The 19665-nt window shown below is 54.0% G+C and overlaps 1 protein-coding gene across 2 annotated transcripts in view; it reads right to left on the bottom strand.

Annotated features, from left to right (window-relative positions):
• Positions 1 to 19665, bottom strand: part of SYNDIG1 (synapse differentiation inducing 1) — a 58897-nt gene that overhangs the window by 28525 nt on the left and 10707 nt on the right. The window contains exon 2 of one of the 2 annotated variants that reach the window (XM_019927611.3): positions 6789 to 6926. In XM_019927611.3, the coding sequence (XP_019783170.1) occupies positions 6789 to 6926 (138 nt within the window). Of the gene's footprint in view, positions 1 to 6518; positions 6927 to 19665 lie in introns of those variants that run through there. The other variant, XM_073793301.1, reaches the window with a different exon arrangement.

Here is a 19665-nt window from a genome sequence, read left to right as displayed (position 1 = left end):
AGGAAGCAAGAAAAGAGGGGCCCTCCTGAGAGCAGCCCACCCAGAGTCTTGAGCCAGGGTCCCATCCTCTTGCTGCACCAGTTTTTACAGCCAAGGTGCAGGTGTAATGTCATCAGTACTTTTGACTCCCATGTACAGCTAGCTGGCCCCATGGTTGAGGTAGTCCAGTGAGGGGTCTCTCAGTGAGGAAGACTTAAATTTCATCATCGTCAACATCAAAACATCAGAGATGTACCCCAAATGACCCTCATTCCCACGAGAATCTATGATGTGCTCATCAACCAGTGACTCATCACAACTGTTCCCGAATTTCTATGTTCTGTTGGCATCACTATACTTGTGAGTCCAGACACAGGGGGTACTGTCCTGCCTGTGAGGTGAGGCTTCGTGCTGCAGACAGTGAGATGGATCAGTGGCCTGGCCTTCCCCGAGGCCACATCCAGGGACGCCTGTGGTGAGACTGGCGTCTGTCATGGACCAGGGCATGTTCAGCTAAGTGTGTCTAGGCTCTGGGCAGGCTGGACTCAGCCTTCAGAGGCACAGCCACTGCACAGAAGCAGGAGCTCCTGGGACTGCACCTTTTGTTCGGTCCTCGGGATGTCATAGGACCTGTGCAGAGCCTCAATCTCAGAAGAGATGGGAAAGAAAAGACCAACCATGCTTTTAGGGGCTACGTCCTTACAGCTTTAGATACATCATCTAAAAGCAAAAAGATCACGCATTTGCAAACGTAATTTGAGGTGAGCATGAGGCCAGAGGGAAGAATGTAACACACGCTGGGATTTTAACTCTGGACTCCCAGGCACTGTGTGGGCTCTGCCCTTGGACAATCAACGCACGGGTTTCTCTGCTCCAGACAAATAATCACAAAATCGAGATAGTAATTACTGAGACAATGCATAAACGATAACTGCAAAAAATCCATCTAATACTCTCCAGGGAACAGAACAGATATGATGCATTTGTTCATCTATCCACCAACACAAGCTGAGATCAGTGACTCAACTCCAGCATGCGTTCTGGAGGAAGAAAAATAGATCAGAAATCTGATTTGTCCTGGCTGCACCAGATCATTAATATTTATACAGAATTGTTTAGATCCAGAAGTTGCAAAACTGCTCTCAGAAGCTACAATCAGCGTATCAAATACACATATGGAGAGGGAGATAGAGATGGGGCAGGAGAGATCCAGGGAGGAGGAAGGAGGGGAGGGAGGGAGAGAGAAGGGGGAGGGGAGGGGGAAAGTGATCACTCCAGACCATTAAGCTGTGTTGCATGTTTTCCTGATACAGGTTAAAATATATCCATCTGATATATCAGGCCATCCTTCTAGTCACGTTTATACTCCATTTCTGCAAAGTCAGTGCCATTCCCGCGCCTGGTGGGGCTCCTGCAGCCTAGCCGCTCCCTCACCATAACCCTGGGGGGAGAGGTGGGCCTGGTCCAAATCCTTCCCACGCCCTCGCCCCCTTGGTAGCATCTTTCTTCCCAGGTGGTCCCATCACTCCTGCTTCTCCACACCTCCTGGGGCTGGAACAGGCTTTGCCAGGTCCTCCTCTGGCTCCAGCAGAGTTCATGGCTTTAGTACTTAGTTACCCTGCTAAACCAGATGATAACGCCACCTGTTAGAGGACCCGTGACTCTCACGTATGAAGTTGGGTCTTGTGCTAATTCTGAATCTGCTACCGCTTACAGACGCAGTCACCAGGCGGTACTCAACTTACTATAAATCAGGGGGCATCGGAGAATAATGAACTTGAGGATAAAAGAGGTGCGTGGTGACATATATAAAACATTTCCTCCAGACCTACGGATGATTATAAACCACACCACTGAGTGTGTGGAGGACACGGGGTCCAGTTTTATGTAATGCACCTGTCCTAAGCACACAACTTTGAAAAAAAACTGAGCATTTCCAAAACCTGTCTTTGTTTGTGACAAGGTTTAGCTAAGAGAACGTGGAAATGCCGGTCTCTCTGGTGAGATGAATGGTTAGAGATGGACAGGTGACAGCTCCTAAAAGCATCTGAGGCATCTGCCGCTCAAGGCTTTGTTGTAACTAAGCTCCTGGCGGATGGGAGGGTGGAGGGAGGTGAAGAGGCCCGTCTCGCTGCATCTGCCTCATGAGACCCCAAGGCTGCGCAGCAGAAATCCGCAGAGGCCCTGCAGTGCCTGGCACACGTGTCTGCTTGCTTCCTTGTGAAAGGATATTCTGCTCTGAGCTGACTCTATTGCAGAGCGTGCTGCTTCCGTGCCGTGTCCTCTGACCACCCTTTACGTTGTTGTATTGCCCACCCTTATTCTCTGGCTTAAAACGCTCAGTTAATAGACAGACTCCAGTTTGCGTTCAAGACTCTCCGGCCCTGCCCTGTCTTCCCTGGCCCCCCAGGTCACCTCTGTCTCTGTTGCTTCCTCCTGGGGGGAGCCCTCAGCCTACGACTGGTGGCAGCCCCTCCTTGGTGGGCAGCTCAGAGGAGGGAGCTCGGCACTGTCTCCAGGGCGCCCAGAGGAGGAGGGGTTCGTGCTGGCTGCTCACCGACCTGCGTGTGGCGCGTGCCCAGAGCATTTAGCAGCTTGACTCGATATTGAGCCGTGGTGACTCCTCCCAGCTGGGTCTGGACACCCTCAAGAGATGCCACGTTTATCAGCCACATGGTTCATCTTTACGAAATGACTGAACAGAACACGGGTGTGCAGGTCTCTGCATCAGACACACGTGTAGCCGGGACTCGGCAAGCCCCCCGGGGCTTTCCATCCTTTATTCACACGGCGATGCCACTTCTGAGTCTGAATAAGGCTCCCACGGGCTTTGTTCTCTTCGTCCCATTGCACTAGGCCACTCATGCAAAGAGCCAGGGCGAGTTCCTGTCAGCGCTGGAAGGAACGGGAATTCAAGTGACAGAAAATCTAAGTTCCTCAACCCAGTCTTCAATTTTCTAATTAAGAAACATTCCTGTTGTAAGAGGAACACGGTCTCTGTAGAAGAACTATAGATTTCTGCTTCTAATGATACCACTAGTGATCCTTCTGCAGAAGACAGCTAGAGATTCTTTAGGAAATATTAAAGAATACTTCGAAACGCGGGTGCTATTCATAAAATTCATAATCTGACGCTTAATTCCCTTTTCTCATTTAATTGTAGTTATAATAATGCAGTTAAGAAAGGAAAGAAACATTTTAGGAAGTGAAATCAAGACATAATAGATGCTCAAATGTAGAAGATGCCTGAGGCCGACGCCGTGCACGGAGCCCTCAGGCCTCCCGCCAGCGGGAGCTCCGGACCCACGGCCTCGGGGCAGCGCAGGTGGGCTGGGGAGTCGGGGAGGGTCTTCCAGCTCCAGTCTCAAGCTCACACCTGCCCTGCTGGTGAAGGTGCCCAGGTAAGCGCCCAATCCCGCCTAGAAGGCTTCTCTTCCTCACTGTAACACGCTCCAAGCAGGTGGGGACAAGATTTAGAAGCGAGAGCTGTGCTTTTCTATTTTTGTTTGCAGATAAAAGTCAAAGTTATGTTGCAGGAAATTTGATTTTAAGTGTTAGAAGCATTGATATTTGCATCATGTATCCATACTTGCTACCTCTCTGATTTCTGTGTTATTTAATCCCTTGAAACTTCAGTCTTTTCATCCATAAAAATGGGGATAATAAATTCCCACCTTTCAGACTCATTGCCAAGATTAAATAAGATAAAGTGGGCACATCAACTAGCTCACAGCCATCGCGCAGCAAATTTGGGGTCCTTTCTGTCTTCCACATCATTCAGAGCATCATTTTCTGGGTGGACCCACCAAAACTACACACAACACCTTCCTCTGTAAAAAGTGTATAAAACTTGCCTGCACTGGGAGCTGGATCAAATGATTAGCACTGGAGTAAAGTGAAGCTGTGGACAAACGCTGCCCTCAGGCCTCCACACTAAGGCCGGGGGCGAGGCCCACCGCCAGCAGGTCTGGCCTTAGGACGCCATCGCCTTCACTGAACCCTGATCCCATGGCCACAAAGTGACGTGATGGCAGTGCCCTGTCACGGACTTCCCATGAGATCACGCGTGTGCAACTGCTCAGACTACGGCAGCATCAGGAGCGGGGGGAGGGCTTGTTCAAAAGCCGTTTCCACGTCCCCTCCCCCAGTGGCTCTGATGCAGCGGGTCGGTGGGCCAGACGACACGCCTTTCTAAGTGAGCTGGGGGTGTCGACACTGCTGGCCAGGACCACCCAAGAAGGCAGGTGTGCGGTGTTCAACGCAGGCCGGGGCCCAGAGGTGCAGGTGGTACCCACCTCCCTGACACTTTTACCACCACTGTTACTGCTACTTGAGGCCTTTTTCGAATCATAAAATCTGTTGGAGAAAAGATCCCACGTCTCCTTCCAGGTGTCCCTTGACCTGGGGACCCACGTGTGTGCCAACAATTCCGATTTCCTGCATCTACAGTCAGGCTGAAGAGGCACGAACAGAAGGCCCGGTGGGCTCAAGGCTGGGCTGAAGCACCATGTGCCAGGGGCTGCCAGCTCCTGGGCCTGCAGTGCAGTCCAGAGCCACGCTGACCCTGAAGGGACCCGCGCGCCAGGGTCTCAGCCGCGAGTTCCCGTGGAGATGTGTCCACCGAGGGGTCCACGCTCACAGCACAAAAAAAAGAGGGGCTGAGGGCCGGGAACCCCAGAGCCCCTTCTCTTATTCCAACAGCAAAGGCAACCCCGCAGGCCTCAAAATGCTGGCTCTTCACCCCTGAGAATGTGACCAGCGGCCTCCACGGAGACTGTTTCACTTGCCATTAACAGATGATCAGAATCCTTTCCCAACAAAGGTATTAAACATCCTGACTCATCAGGCCCGAGTCTAGAAGGTTCTTAAGGTGTGAAGGGTAACGTTACTTTCTGAGAAGAAGGATCTCATGCCAGTCTCCTCTACTGTGGCTGGAGTTTTATTATATTTACCATATTTTAGACAAGGATGCTGTGCACGGCTTGCCCTGCCCCAGAGACAGGCCTCCCCCAGGGTACGTGGAGAAGCCAAGACCAGGGATGACTTCTGCATCCCGGCACGTAGACAACATTTCCTGGGCAGCCCCACCCCCAGCCCCCGCTTATCCAGGGCTCACCTGGCCTCTGCCGGCAGGTGACAAGTGACACCAATGTCCACTTGCATCTCTCTGAACAGGGAGCATCTGCCCTGTGGAATCCATGGTAAAAATATGAGTCCCGTTCTACAACGTGGCAATCAGAACACAGCTCTGGCTTGGAGGGCACGCCCTGGGGGTGATGGGGTTTGTCAGTAGGCCAGGCTGGGAGGCTGGGAGTGGGCCGCCCCCTTCACCCCTCCATGTGTCAAGACTGGGATGCAGGGGGTGGCTGACGTTACACTTGGGCCCTGGTTCTCTGGGCTCTGTCCTCCTGAGCTTCCTTCTCCTGGAGAAACCCTCTTGCCTGTTTGCAGCACGTTAACCCAGGCTCAGGGCGCAGCTGACACGGGGCGCTGGGCTCTGGGCCTGGGGTCTTCTGGGGACACCATCTGCACATCGAGGGCATCTGCCCATGTGCTTTTGTCTGGGTCCCGCTGTGCGTCCCAATCCTTGGTGCACGCAGCGACCGCGGCCACTGCTTGGGTCTGGGAGATCCCGGCCTCGCTCCACCCACAGCTGCTCAGGCCCCTGACAGCCTGGAGTCTTGCCCTGCAGCCTCGGCTTGTGTCCCCAGAGCAGAGGCCTCTGGCATGTGTGGGACAAGGTCGCAAAAGAGAAGCTCAGACACATCCTCCAGGTCAAAGCTGGACGTGAAACAGCCACCTGACCCAACCCCAGCGGTGCAGGACGGTCCCCATCACCCCTCCCTGTACCCGTCCATCCTCCAGAGACGGGACCTCAAGCAGCGGCCCCACCATGTCCCCCTGGGGCCTCTCAGTGTCCCTGTGAAGAGGTGCCTGCCCTCAGGGGGCCACCAGTGGGTCCTCTTCTCCCCCTGCTCCTCGTGGGGTCAGGGGACACGGGAACATGCATAAAGGGACTCTCCACTCACCCAAAAAACCGAATCAGTACAGACAATGGCAAGAAGCAGTGAGAGGCCAGGGGTCTGTTCTCAAGCCCAGAGGAATCAGTGCTTCAAGCGTGAGACCTGGCCGGTAGGCCCGAGAGCCCTGGATGCTGAAGAGGGAGCCCGGTGCCCTGAGGATGCGGTGGGCTCCGGGGCCAGCGGAAGGGGCTGCCTTTATCTCCCGTCTGGTGGGGATGACAGGTGATGCTGAAACTCATGCTTTAATTGGCAAGTACACATCTTCCTTTGATTAATAAAAACGGGAATGTAGATCATTTCTGAATGAAGGCTCCCCATTTGCTAGAGGAAATCTTTCAAAACCTGGGCTCCGTGAAGGCACATGGAGGACGTTTGCTGTGAAAAAGGGCTGGGAATCGACGCCCTTAAAGCACGGAGGGCACGGTTACCCACCAGACAGGCCGTTTCCTCCAGAACCTTAGTTTGGGATAAGCACACAGGCGCCGCAAGACTGGACTCTATTTTACGTGTGAGCCTTTCACAAAGAAAACCAAACCCGCTTTGCCTCCGTTCCCAGTGTGTACCAAGTCCGCGCCCAACATGGGGTCAGTCCCGCTGGCCTGGAGGCCGGGCTCCCAACCCGCTGCTTTCCCAGTGGCCACTGTCAGAGGATGTGTCCCGGGCCTGATGGGGTGAGGCTGGGCACCCCCTGCCCGGTCCCCGCAGATGGCTCTCCGACCCGAGCAGGCTGTCCTCGATGGCCTGGGTGCACCAGCCGCGTGCGCGTGATCCTGGGGAAGGCCTTACCTCGTGGGACAGGTAGAAGGCGGCGATGCCCAGGGGCCAGAAGCAGCAGAGCATGGAGAAGACGCTAAGGCCCAGGTGGTCCCGCGGGGGCATCACGAGGAAGTTGTCCTCGCTCTCTGTGTCACTGGAGTAGTCGCTCTGCCGGGAGAGATGGGGATGGAGAGCGAGGTTACCAGGGGTCTCTCCATCATCCCCCGAAGCGGGGCTCAGGCCTGGCGAGCCCTCCTGGCAAGTGTGTGTCCCCCACAGGAAGAGAAAAACCCCAAGGATGGGCTCTGGGTTGCTCCATGGGAGATTAAACCTCACAGGCCTGCGGATCTCTGGGATGGGGTGCGGACAGCTGGGTGAAGGTTTGACCATCGGAGGATGGGGCTGGGTGGGAAGCGCACAGGCAGAGTTGGAGTCCACTCTTTGTTCCAAGACTTCAAGCTGGTTTTAGGGTGAGGCAGGGCAGGTGTCGGGGCCGGGACCTGCCCTGAACCCCCTTCTTGCCTTAGACTCTGATCTGAGTAAGGACGTCACTGGGCCTGGTCTCAAGCCCGGGTGTCCCTCCTGTTTTGGTTAATCAAACACATGTAAAACTGCCAATCAGAGCCTCTACTCAGCCTGTGCTAGAAGCTTCCTGCTGGACTGTTTGTGTCTCATCTGAGAGAAAACAGGTGAATTTGGAGGGGCTCACCCCAATCTCAAACAGGGACTTTCTCCAGGGGCCCAGGATGGAAGTGGGTGATGCACTGTCCACACGGTACCCACCTGCCCCCCGCATGTGCGCGCACACACACACACACACACACACACACACACAGAGACACACACAGGTACACACACATGGACAGACACACACAGATACACACACAGACACACGTGCACACACAGATATACAAACACACACAGATACACACATGGACACAAACACACAGAGACACACACAGATACACAGACACACACATAGACACACAAACACACACAGACACACCCACAGACACACAGACACACACACAGATACACACGCATGGACACACACACACGCACACACAAATACACACACACAGACTCACACACACGGACACAGAGACACACACACAGACACACACAGATACACACACAGACACACGTACACACACAGATACACACACATGGACAGACACACACACAGATACACACACAGACACACAGACACACACACACGGACACAGAGACACACACAGATACACACACATGGACAGACACACACACAGATACACACACAGACACACGTACACACACGGGCACACAAACACACACAGATACACACACGGACACAAACACACAGAGACACACACACAGATACACAGACACACACACAGACACACGTACACACACAGATACACAAACACACACAGATACACACACGGACACAAACACACAGAGACACACACACAGACACACACACATGGACACACAAACACACACAGACACACCCACAGACACACACAGACACACACGCATGGACACACACACACACACACACACAGACACACACAGACACACACACATACGCACACACAGACACACAAACACACACAGACACACACACACACAGAGACACACACATGCATGCACCCCATGGGTCCCAATCCCAGGCATCCCTTCCCAGTGAGGACCAGCTCCTTCCTGCAGGGCAGGCTCTTGCCCTGGTTGGTCACCGTCCCTGGGGTCATCTTTCCAGGACCCTGCAGCCTCCCCTCCGCTGGGCCAGGTCTGCGGAATCCCTGTCTTTCCTCTGCAGCGTCACCTCTCAAACAATAAAGGGAAAGGGAAAGGCCCATCCTCACTGCTGCAGAGAGGGAACGAGCAGCCTTCAGGGAGGCATCTCGCTCGGTGGGATCTGGGGACTGAGCGCTGAGGGGCAGACGCACATCTGCCAGCCCGCAGGGAGGCCAGAACCTTCCATCCAGGTGAAGGACGCCAGGCAGGGTCCCCAGGACGAGCTGCCCAGGAGGCCCACGGTGTCCACTCTGGGAGCACAGCACTCGGAGCCTCAGGCTGGGCTGCAACAGCCGACCTGCCCTGATGGCCCTCTGCACGGGGCCTGGGGAGGGACCCTGAAGCGACACTTGCAGGGCGGGATCCGAGGCCCCCGAGAGACACGGAGGACGGGGCTGAAGGACAGACGCCCGGCGGATGCGCGTCTTTCGATGGGTCTGGATGCACCCAAGCCGCAGCTCTTTCTGTGGGCACCTGTTCAGGCTTTTGGCTGCGGTGGAGTGTTTCGGTTTTGTTTTCGTTTACTGAGGGTTTAAGTACCTGGGCTGGCTGGAATCTTACTCCAAATCTGGAAGTAGCTGCTGTGGCTATTTCTCTTGTCATTTCTACTTTACAAAGGACACTGCTGGGATCTGGGCGGTTACAGTGTCCCCAAACTACAGAACCGTCTGGCCAGTGGCCGCTTACTGCAGACTTCTGTGCTGTCAGCTGTCGGGACACCAGCGTCTGGCCACCAATCAACCCCACTGCCCTTAGTTGCTTCTTGCCTAAAGCTGGGGTGTCCTCTCTGTACCCCTTGGCCCTGGGATTTTGATAACCACTTCTCGACTGGTCTGTTGGTGGCCAGTGGCCAGGGTGGTCAGTGGAAAGTTCCGCAATCAGTGAGCAGTGTGGTGTCAGCTGAGGCCGCAAACCACACAGGGCTGCCTGGGCGTCGACCCCCATCTTCGGAAACAACTTCAAATGACACCACCATGCCTGTGAAGCAAAGGTTCCCCCCACAAAGTCTTCACAGACTTTTCCTTAGAGCATAAGGGAAACACACCTGTAAATTACAAAGTTGTGGCTACACGGCACCAAAATAACTAGTCAATTTTCATTCAAATAGGTTTTTAAAAATTCAGACAAATGACAGGGCAGACAAAAACAGCCCAGCCCTCTGTACCATCTCCCTCCCATCCACGGCAGTGCTGTGGGTACAAGTGGCCATGGGCATCGCACCAACAGATAGAGGAGAGGAGAGGAGGACCCTGGGGGCGGGTGGCGACGGAGACACCATCAAACCAAGTAGAGAAAACACACCACGCACAGCAGCTGTTTCTGAAAATCCTCTTCACGGGGCATTAGCTTAGAATATCTGCAAGGCAGGGTGGACGCTTCCAGAGACGTTCACAGCTCACGTGGTTGAAGGAAGAGATACTATGAGGGGGCAGAGCAGTACAGGGGCTGCTGTCCTCCTCCCCCAGCCCACCACTGCCCACACAGTCCGCTCTCGTCCATGACCTCCACGCAGGGAGCTGGCTCTCTGTCCCCTGGGGTTTCTTCCTCGGGAAGATTGACTAGGATAATCATAGCACCAGGCGGGACGCACATCGGCCCTGTGAGCACAGCCCCGAGGGTGAAGGGGTGCAGGGGCTCGGCCTCGGCCCTCGTCTCTCTCAAGGTCTCACTGTCCCCTCACCACTGCCCGGCTCCCTGGAGCCCCACTCGCTCCTCAGCCCCTGGCCTTCTCTGCTGCCTAATTCTGGGGAGCGTCTCTGCGTGGCCTGGGCGGGGGCGGCGGGAGGAGACCAGGATGGACTCGGGATCGGGATGCCCTGTGGAGCCTGCACGGTGTGTCCCCGACAACACCACTTCAAAAATGCAAAACCACAGACGACTCTACGTGGTCATGGAAAATGAGGATGTAGATGTTTATTCATTGCCCTGGAAAGGTGCTTGTAATAACCGAGGGAAAAACCAGGGTAGAAAGTGGAAGAAGTCACATTTCCTCCAGAAAGTCAGAAATTCAGATGCGTCTGGATGGCGGGCATATCAGTGCTTTTTGTTTTTTTTTCTTTTTGCGTTTCTGGGGTATAGTTTTTCTACAATAAGCAAGGTTATTGGGCAATGAAACTCACTAAGACACAGACGTGCTGACAGGTGGGGGGTCCCCCCGCCCTCCGTCCTCCTGTGGAGTGGGATCCCTCAGGACTTCCCTGAGGCCCTGCTTGGAGACATTGTGTCGGGGGCCCAAGGAGCAGCTGGCAGAGCAGGATGGGAACTCAGCACAGCACCCAGGCTCCCTGAGATGCAGGTCAGACCCACCAGGTCACTGAGGGTGAAGATCAGAGCCTCAGCCCGCGGAGCCCAAGTCTGTGTTGACCAGCAAGGCACCACCGCCCCACGGAGCTGCTTAAATTACCCAAATCAAAGATGCCCGACGTAGTTCCTCAGCCACCCTACCACCTGCCAGGGCCTCAGGTGGCACAGGTGGCCAGTGTCCATCACACGGGACAGCACACAGACTGCACATAGCAGGTACCAACAGCACACGTGTTGAACGCATGAAGAATTTCCAAGTGCCCTTAGCCGACATGGACAGCATCTGAGAAGCAGCCAGGCTCCAGGGTTTGCCCAGAGTGCGTGGGAGGAACCGGGCCCTCAGTCCACGTGGGCAGTCAGCCCCGCTGCCCCAGGCTCCTCTCCTTCCTGTGAGCCCTAGGGTCCTAACCGTCCACTCAGGTGGGACCACAGTGGGAGGACGGTGACTCGGTCAGGTTCAAGGCTGTCTCACCCAGGGCAGCTGATGGACAGAACCGAGGACAAAGGCAGGTGGACACAGCCCCCCATCCTCCTCGTGTCGGTCACAGACCCTCCAGATGTTCTGGGGCTGCAACATCCCGTCCACGTCGGAGGAGCGAGGAGTGTGGGTGAGCGCCGCTGACACCTGGAGCTTCCACAACCGCGCACGGAAGTGCCTCTCCTGACCACTGTCTGGGTTGGGAGCCCTGAAGTCCTTGCAGGGAGGGCGCTGGGCCACACTCCCTCACCTGCACTGTCGGGGTAGCCCCACTGGTCCACTTGTGTCCACCTGGGGGTCTTCCATGGGCAGGTGAGCTATGGAAGACCAGATCCCTCAGCGCGCGGCAGAATCCTCTGGCCCAGGCTCCCCTGGCACCTCAGGCCCACTGGCCTCTCCTTTACCCGGAATCAGATGAATCAAAACCAGACTCTGCTGGGGACCCACTCCGTGTATTTCACACGGGGTCATAGATGCAAAGAAGTGCAGGGTCTGGGGGCTCAACGGCATGGAACCTGGGGGACATATTTTAGTATCTAAACACGCTGTGCCCTAAATCCTACCGGGGGGCTGTTACTCAACTTTCCTGAATTAATTTAAACACCGTTTTCTCACCAGCTATGGTCTTCAATCCGATGGTTGGGGTACGATGACAGGCTCCCTCTAAGACTTGCCCTTCTTCTGATCTGGAAGTGCTCAGGGGTCCTGAGGACAGTCCTACAAAACGTTCTCAGGACCCGTCTTAGTTTAGTTCCCCCAGAAGCAGATCTTGAGTCAAGGACTGGGTGCACTTGTTTTCTTGGTAGAGGACCATGGGAAATGCTGGCAGGGAAGAGGGGAGGTGGGACGTGGCCAGACCAGAGCCTGTAAAGGGCGTTTTACCAAGGCAGGTCCTCTGTGGGCGCCTGGAGCCTGGTCCCTCTGGGACCTCGGGGGCCATGTGGTAGAGGGAACCCCCGGGGAACCGCCTCCTGGCAGTTTTGGCGAGTGCCTGGGGGCAGAGGTTCTCCCACATTGCGGGGAAGCCTTCAGGGCCCAAAGAAGGTCCTCAGGTAGGCAAAGGCCAGGCCAGGGGGCTTCTCCTGCAGGGGTGATACTCAGGGGTGGGCTGAGAGCATCTGCTGCAGAGGCTGTGGAAGAACTGGGGGGTTAAGACACCCTAAAACTTCAACCAGGGCAAGACCACCACACTCAGCGAACGTCTGGGAGGGTGAGAAGATGGGGACACAGAGGAACGTGGACATCCAGGATGATGAATCCCATCTACCTCCAAATAAACAGGCACAAAGAACAAATACACATCGTGTGTTTTCAAAGACAGAAGACCTGGTTTAAAATAACACTACAGGCATCAGGTAAAACCAACCTGCATGTAGCAAGCAGTCAATCTATGTTGGAAATTATATTATTTTTCCACTGTCGTGTTTTTGTTTTCACAGTGTGGATATAATCAGGTTGTTCACTGGACTTCAGATTTTGTCCAAGAAATTGTGATGCCCCTCTGAAGGCCCCTTGCTCAGTAAGGAGGTGGGACTAGCGTGTGCAAAGGCCCTGGGCCTGGAATAAGCACTGTACACACGCAGAGCTATAGGGAGTGAGGGGACTTGGTGTGGGAGAGGGGCCCCCAGCAGACCGTGTGGAGTGCGGGCCGCTTTCCACTGCTGCGACCAGGGCTTATCCCACATCAGACAAGAAACCAGGAAATACACACAGACACAGCCCTCAAGGACCAGCCACAGGTGTGGGTGTCACAACTGAGCCCAGCCCTGGCGTGTCGATTTATCACCTGCGGATGCAGTTTCTAAATGTGAATCCCTGCTTCAAACCTGCATTATTTCCACGTGTGATATTCTGCACCTAAGAGCTACATGGACAACTGCATGAGGTGATGGTCGCTGCTTTAGATCTTGCTTCCCCTTTACGTTACGGTTGCCAGAGGGTAACCTACGGTTTGCAGACGGAAAGTCCAAGTTATTGATAGTTTTGGCACCGTGGGTTTGGATTGGTTTGAACTAGGACTTGACTCACGTGAGTGCAGGGTCAGCATCTGAACTTTCGCGGCCTGGGTGCTCTGCTGGCCTCACCTGGTCCAGGTGGAAGGATGTGCATCCTCACTTAGAGAAGGGAGAATGAAAACCACACTGAGATATTATGTTTCACCTATCGAGTTGTCAACGATGAAAAGGCACCACCAGCCATCCTGTCAGTTAGGCTGTGGGCACACAGCCTGGCTGGATGCAAACTGTGACACCTTAGGAAGCAGATCTGTCGACATGCAACACAATTAAATACGTGCTGAGTTTTTGGTTCAGTAATCTCAGTTCTAGGTGTTATTCTGAAGATTCACCTCCAATCATAGAAAAATACAGACGCTCAAGGTTATTCATGGCAACGTAGTATGTAATTGCAAGATATTGGAAACGACCTAAATGCCCATTCGAACGAGAGTGGTTACATAAGCTATGAGGCATCCAGTGGTTACATAAACTAGGAGGCATCCACCGCATGGGATAAAGCGCAGGTGAAAAAAGAGTGTGTGGTAGTGGTGTGAGCTGCTTGGATGGGATTGAGGATGTTAGTTTCTATCTATCTATAAGTAGATAAAAAATAAGTATGTCTGTGTACACACACATGGTTACACAGGTGTGTTTATGTACCTATGTGCTACATGTTTCTCTTGGCTCAGTCTGCCGGAGGGCCTGGGAACAATGCGCCCACCCCCCAGGTGCTGAGAAGACCCAGTGCCCGGACGTTGGTTTCTAGACACGGCTCTCCAACACAAGGAGCCAGGGTGCTTTGGAGAAACGGCTGATTTCAGGGTCAGGGCCGTCAACATCCAAGACAGACCTGGGACAGCTCTCTGCGCAGGAAATAATGGTAAACTGGCTAATGGATGACAAGCTGTGTCAAAAGGACACAGAGCCAACCAGAAGGGGCGCCTGCTGTCAAATCTGTAACAAAGTGAGAATAAACACAGAGTAAATACCGTAACGGATGGACAGGGACCCATAAAGTAAGAATCAATGGTCCAGCCTGAAATGAAGTAATAAATGCCTACAAATAAATACGGGGGAAGGGAAAACTCTTCCCCACAGCTGAATGCCAGCTAATAAATACAGAAGGGACAGTGGGGTTAGGAGCTTGTGAAGGACGTTAAGACCAGTAGGGGAACAACCAGAGACAAGCAGGATGCCCCATCCTCACACAGCACCTCCTACAAGACACTTATCAATTCCAGAGAAACGTGGCTCAACCAGGAGACACTTGGCAGGCACCGCCTGCAACACGGGATGGAGTCACCGCTGGTCACGGGCACGTGCACCAGGGACGCGCCAGCGACACGATACGGGGAGGCAAGCATGTCCTCCGCGGCGGTCCTGCCCAGAGCGCCGTCACCTGAATCCAAGCAGCAGGATCCCCAGACGACCCAGAGGGAGGGCTCCCCGTGAAATAACCGACCTGTACTCTCCAAGCATGTCAAGGGAGTGAGGGTGGTGACAGAGAAGGTTCCAGATTACAGAGGACTAAAGAGGCACAGCAAGAAGATGCAAGATGGGCTCCTGAGCTGGATTCTGGGCCTGACTCTTGCCTTTCGCTATAAAGGACAATGTTGAAAGAACTGGGAAAATGTACATAAGGTTTATAGACGAGATGACAGTATTGTACCGATTTCAATTTCCCGACTTTTATAATTGAACTTGTTTTTAGAAAATACAACTGGCTCATTTAGGGGTAAAAGGACATCTTGTCTGACACTTTCTTGCGAAGAGCTCAGGAAAACATATGTACATTGAGAGAATGGGAACGCACCCACGGTAAACCGTTAAGACTGAAGGAAACCGGGTGACAACCATATATAGGGGTTGTCTGTACCGTTCTTGCAATTCTTCTGTCCGAAATTATTTCGAAAATAAAAAGTCAAAAAACCCCTCACACGTGTGCCATTTTAGGAGGAAAACAATTATACTTTAAATTGAATTTCTTTCTTTTGGGGATTAAAAATTGCATACACTTTCCCCTCTTTTTTCATTATGCTTTAATGGAAACGCTGTGAGCATTGCAGGGAAAAATGAAAAAAATATCAAATTCACTCTTTTCATGACACGTGAATAATTCGTTTTACGCTGGTATTTCATCAAGTTCGTCCTCTTTATGTTTCCACAGAGAAGCTGCTTAGTAGTGTTGGATGTCACACACTTGCCCTCGGGAGCTCAGAGGCCCACGGAGCCCAGGGCGACTTCTGGAACAAAGCTGCGGCATTGAGCAGTCAGGAGGCTGCGCATGCCCACCACTGGGGCCCGGGTCGCAAAGGTCTCCCGGGCGAATCTGGCAGCGGGTGGCTCACTAGGGCCCACAGGGATGCTGCCCTTGGCTGACAGGTGAGGAGGGTGGAGGGCCCAGCGGAGCATGCACCTCCCGGGAACAAGCTATGGGGATACAACGTCCATCCACCTGTCCTCACCCTTCTGTCCACCCACCAGAAAGGCCCTGACTCCCGAGGAAGTGCAAGAGCTACTTGGTGCCACGGGAGGGGCAGGTGGGAACCACGTGCCTTCCTCTGAGAGGCTGGCGGCCACCTCCCTCCACGGACCCTTGCATGCCCTCCACCCTAGGCTCCAGAAACCTCTCTGGCTTGAGTGGGAGTCACGCCTGTGCTGCTCCGGTGAGGGCAGACTGTGGATCCCCCGCCTGGCTTGTTTGAGTTCTCCTTCATCTTCTCATAGCATCAGGTACTGGCCCAAGGCACCAGCCCCTGTACAGTGTGAGGCCCCTGGAGCTACGTCTCCCATCTCTGCAGCAAGGAGAAAGCCGTCTGCCCGAAACTTGGGAGCGGGGACCCCAGAGCCCCTCACCCTTCAGCCCCTCGCCACTGACCTGCACATTTGCATGTGCCCATGGCCCAGGTGGGCTCCCTAGTTTGTAAGAATGAGAATATCTTCTAAACCGAGGGCTGCCTCTGTGCAAGATCGCATTACAGAAAACCTCTGGTTGTATGTCAAGGTACTGGCTGGGGCTGTTCTAGGTCATCAGATACCAGCCGTTTTTTAAAAAACACTAATTTCCCAGTTTACTGTTCTGAAATATTCTGCTTTATTGAAAGGAAAGCAGATATTTAAATTATATATTAGTTAGTTTGAAGATTATAGAGTATTAAAATTCATTAAAGATGGCCTTGTACAATATGTGTATGTATGTATACAGATAGATTATTTCACTCTGTGTGTGTGTGTGAGATGTGATGTCACATCTAAAAACTCTTCAACTAAGTCTTGGTCACAGAGATGTATATGTGTACACACACACACACACACACACACACACACACACATACCCTTTGAAACAATTTTAGACTCACATAAAAGTTTCAAAAATAGAACAGAGTTCCTGTAGGGACTGCAAAGATAGAACAGAGTCCCACATCCTTGACCGCCACCTCTTACATAAGCACAACCCAGCACCTAAATCAGGACACCGACCCTGTCCAATGCAAGACCCCCGACCAGCCCCCCCAGCATGAGGCCCCGAGGGTCACCCACGCTGCTGGGGCTGTCAGCAGTTCACTCTGTTGTGTTCCTGCGTGATTTTCCACGATAGGGAGGTGCCGCTGTGTGTTCCTCCGTTCGTCCACCGAAGGGAGTTTAATTCCAGTTTTTGATTCTTACTAATAAAGGCTGTGATGCATTCGTGCAGGTTTCTGTGTGAACATAGGTTTTCGTTTCTTTAGAGTAAATACCCGGGAATGGGGTTGCTGGGTTGTTCGGTGTTGGTGTTTTTACAGGAAAATGACCAATTGTCTTCCAGAGAGGCCTTCCCGCTTCTGCGTCCTCACCAGCATTTGGTGGTGTCAGTTCTTGGCATTCCGCCATCCTAAGGGCCGTGCAGTGCTCTTTCATCTTGGCTTTAGTCTGCATTTCTCGGAAGGTAGTGATGTTGAACATCTCCGTGTGCTTATTTGCCATTCGTATCTCCTGCTTGGGGAAGTGCCCGTTCTCTCCGTTACGTGGCAGCTGTGCTCCATCCAAACTCTCCTGCAAATCCCTGTCACCTATACCTTAGCTTCCGCCTCCCAAATGTAGACGCTCTGCCCGCCAGGTGGACTCCAGGTGTTATGCGAAGGGACTCAAAGCTGGCAGATCAGTGGTTGGCCTCCTGTGGGCACCCAGCCCATGCTAAGGACAGCAGATGGGGCTGTCATGGGGGGACAGTTCCAGCTGGAACAAAGGACAGAGCTCTGAGCCCGTAGGAGCACAGTGACCTCCTGTGCACACGGCCCGAAGCCAGGACATAGCCCAAGCCTCCAGCAGCTACCCAGCCAGGAGCTCACCTGCCTCCTCTGTGAAGCTGCAGCAGTTGCTGCATTTCTAGAAGACAGGTGCAGAGGATCTCAAGCCATTCTCACCTTCCCCCTGCCACCCTGAGGCTAAGCGTGAGGCAGTGAGGACTCATGGAAAGAGACTGGCCTGGGGCGGGGACCGGAGAGACGCAGCCAGTGGTGCAGGTGCTGCCCGGTAGCGCTGGCCGGCCTCGGGGAGGGAGGGTCCAGAAAGGGGGTCAGAGACCTCCAGTCTGCTTCACAGGGGGCAGATCACCTCCGGATTATCCATTTCTCGACTCATTTCAAGAGGGATTCAGAGCGACCAGGGTGGTGAGGGGAGTAAAGTGATGCCCTGCTGGGAAGAGGGGGACCCCGGGGAGGGCAGGGTTGGGGGTGAGCATTGTCTCCATGTGTTAAGGGCCATCCTTAGAAGAAGGAGAGATGGGTCCTCAGGCATCCAAAGGGGTACCAGAGGCGGCCCCTCTCTAGAGAGGGAAACGTTTCCAGAAAGGGTGAGCCTTGTACCTTCTCTGTCTGTGAGGTGGGTTAGAAGCCGCCTGGACCACTGGTCAGCGGAGCTCTCTGTGCTCACTGCTCACACAGTGTGGTCCAGGGGCTGCAGTGTCGGCCTTGCTGGGAGCCGTCAGGAATGCAGACGCCCAGGCCCCACCCCAGCCAGCCGGGACCTGCCCACATGGAGGCTGCCAGGCTCAGGAGAGGTGTTTGGATGGGGAGTCACGGGGGATGCTCCATCGCTGGTGGCGGGGTCGCTGTCTCTCCACCCTCGTGTGTCAGGAACGTCCCCAGTTATCTGCCCTGCTACCTACCTCTGGACGAACATCCGCTTCAGCAAGTAAACAACAACGGTGACAAACTGTCAGTCCTTCTGTTCTCTGTCCTTGTGCATAAGAAGCACCTCTGACTACGTCCCTGTGACATGATGCTGGTCCTCCCCAGAGGAGTGGCATGGCTGTCACTGGGCGCTTTGCTCCCACTCAACCCCATGGACACACCGAGGACTGGCCAGGGGCTGAGCAGGGCTGTCAGGGCACCGGCTCCTCTCCTCCCTTCCCCCTGCAGTTATGGGGCAGTTCTGTCTGGCTAGAATGACCTCATGATTTCTCTCTTTTCTAATGAAATGCCGATGGCACTGTGTTCATAACAGTCTTCACGTCGTGCTTTCTCCTTAGTCCTTACTTGGAGCCTGTCTTCGTTTTTGTGGTTTGTGGGAAACATGGTCTGCTCTTGTGTTTCAGCACAGAGTCAGCTGCTGCAGGATGTCCCACGCGGAGGCCCCGGGGCTGCCGCAGGGCCTACGGGGCGCTAAGTACCAGAGGCCCGGGTCCCGTGTCTGCTCCGTGCACTTGATGTGGGACACTTTTTAAAGCACCTCATTAAACAAAGTCGAGGTCACATAAATGCTCACCAGGAAGACCTCAAGGAGCCTGGGTGCTCACACAGGTAGCGTCTGGCTTCATTTCTATTGAAAAAAGCATGACACTGACCAGGAGGGCTCCTCTGACAGTCATTCATTTACTAAGAAACCAATCGGCACAAAGGATCATTAGGTGCCCACTCGGTGCTGAGCTTCGGGGTGTATCCAGGAGCTCCTGTCTCTGCTCCTTTCCCAGGAGGCTAAAATCCACTCGCCCAGAGCCCCCAGGGCCATGGGGGCACTGCCCATCCTTCAGGTCCCGAGGTCAGGCTGGGCCCCTCTGTGCTTTGTCTGAAACCCCCTCCTTTCTTGACACGCTGCCCCTTGCTCCCCCACTGACCGGCTGGTCTCCCAGGGGACGTTTCCTAGTAAATCACGTGCTCATGAATCCTTGCATTGCGTCTGCTTCTGGGAAACTCAGCCTAAGGTGGCTCGGCCGTGTCCGACAGGACAGAAAGTCATCAAGTAAACACACACACACATAAACAACGGCATATCAGCACTGCGACCTGGATGCTGGCGAGAAGGCAGCCAAGTGAAGGGGAGGAGAGAACACTCTGGGTCCAAGCCGCCTGGGGGCTGGGAAACGGAGGGGGAC

This window comes from Tursiops truncatus, chromosome 15, assembly GCF_011762595.2.
Source record: "Tursiops truncatus isolate mTurTru1 chromosome 15, mTurTru1.mat.Y, whole genome shotgun sequence".
Lineage (NCBI taxonomy): Eukaryota > Metazoa > Chordata > Mammalia > Artiodactyla > Delphinidae > Tursiops > Tursiops truncatus.
Note: the sequence above shows the minus strand (reverse complement) of the source record. Positions and strands in the feature narration are given on the sequence as shown.